Source organism: Sorghum bicolor, chromosome 9 (assembly GCF_000003195.3).
Source record: "Sorghum bicolor cultivar BTx623 chromosome 9, Sorghum_bicolor_NCBIv3, whole genome shotgun sequence".
Lineage (NCBI taxonomy): Eukaryota > Viridiplantae > Streptophyta > Magnoliopsida > Poales > Poaceae > Sorghum > Sorghum bicolor.
In genome coordinates, this window is record NC_012878.2 from 297834 (window position 1) to 299145 (window position 1312).

At 56.9% G+C, this 1312-nt stretch overlaps 1 protein-coding gene across 1 annotated transcript; it reads right to left on the reverse strand.

Moving 5' to 3' along the window:
- On the reverse strand, nucleotides 599-1099 carry LOC110430226. The gene has a single exon (XM_021447501.1). The coding sequence runs from the start codon at nucleotides 1097-1099 to the stop codon at nucleotides 599-601; it is 501 nt and encodes a 166-aa protein (XP_021303176.1).

A 1312-nucleotide genomic window follows, 5' to 3' on the forward strand; every position in this document is an offset into this window, starting at 1 on the left:
AGACTCCAGACCACGGCCGGTAGCTCCTTGAGCCATCTTTTTCCAAACTTGTTCAACCGGTTGAAAATCCTAGGTTTTAGACCCTGGAGGATCATGCCATTGGCACGCTCCACTTGACCGTTAGTCTTGGGGTGAGCTACTGCTGCCCAGTCCACACGTATGTGGTGTCTATCGCAGAACTCTAGGAACTTTCGCCCGGTGAACTGTGTGCCGTTATCGGTGATTATGGAGTTCGGCACTCCAAATCGGTGGATAATATCTGTGAAGAACAGCACTGCTTGTTCGGCCTTGATCCTTGTAATGGGTCGGACCTCAATCCACTTGGAGAACTTGTCAATCGCGACAAGTAAGTGGGTGAAGCCCCCGAGCGCTTTCTGCAGAGGCCCGACCAGGTCGAGCCCCAGACAGCAAAAGGCCAGGTGATGGGGATCGTCTGCAGGGCCTGAGCGAGGAGATGAATCTGCCGAGCGTAAAACTGGCATCCCTCACAGGTCCGCACGATCTCTGTGGCGTCGGCCACGGCGGTGGGCTAGTAGAAACCTTGGCGGAAGGCATTTCCTACCCGCGTTCGAGCCGCGGCGTGGTGGCCACAAGCCCCTCAGTGTATGTCCTGTAGGAGCTTGATTCCCTCCTGACGTGGGATGCAACACATAAGGATGCCCGAGGGGCTGCGCTTATACATTTCCCCATCGAGGAGGACAAAAGTCTTGGCCCGACGAGCCACACGCCTTGCCTCAGCCTGGTCTAGGGGTAGAGTGCCATCGACGAGGCGTTGCAGCAGGGGGTAGCGCCAGTCTGGCGAGTCGTCAGGTGCAGGGGGCTCGGGCTCGATGTCCATGGCCTCCTGCTCCTGAACGGTGGAGTCCTTGGGGTCAGGGCCTGGTTCGCTTGGGGGTTTATCCGACCCCCCGTCGTCCTTGTAGTCAACAGAGGGCTTGTAGAGGTCGCTGATGAAAACATCTGGAGGGACCGTGGCCCGCTCGGATGCCATTTTGGCGAGCGTGTCGGCGGCCTCATTGTATTTCCTTAACACGTGGTTAAGCTCGAGGCCGTCGAACTTTTCCTCTAGACACCGCACTGCCATGCAGTATGCATCCATCTTGGGATCGTGACACCAAGACTCTTTCATGACTTGGTCGATGATGAGCCTAGAATCGCCTCGGACGTCAAGCCGCTTGATCCCAAGCTCGATCGCAATATGGAGACCGTTGACCAGGGCCTCATACTCCGCTGCATTGTTTGAGGCGGGGAAGTGGAGTCGGATTATGTATCACATCCTTACCCCGAGAGGTGAGATGAAGACGAGGCCGGC

What these genes read in the sequence shown, in the direction of transcription:
- LOC110430226 (XM_021447501.1), bottom strand. Translation starts at nt 1,099, where the DNA reads ATGGATGCATACTGCATGGCAGTGCGGTGTCTAGAGGAAAAGTTCGAC.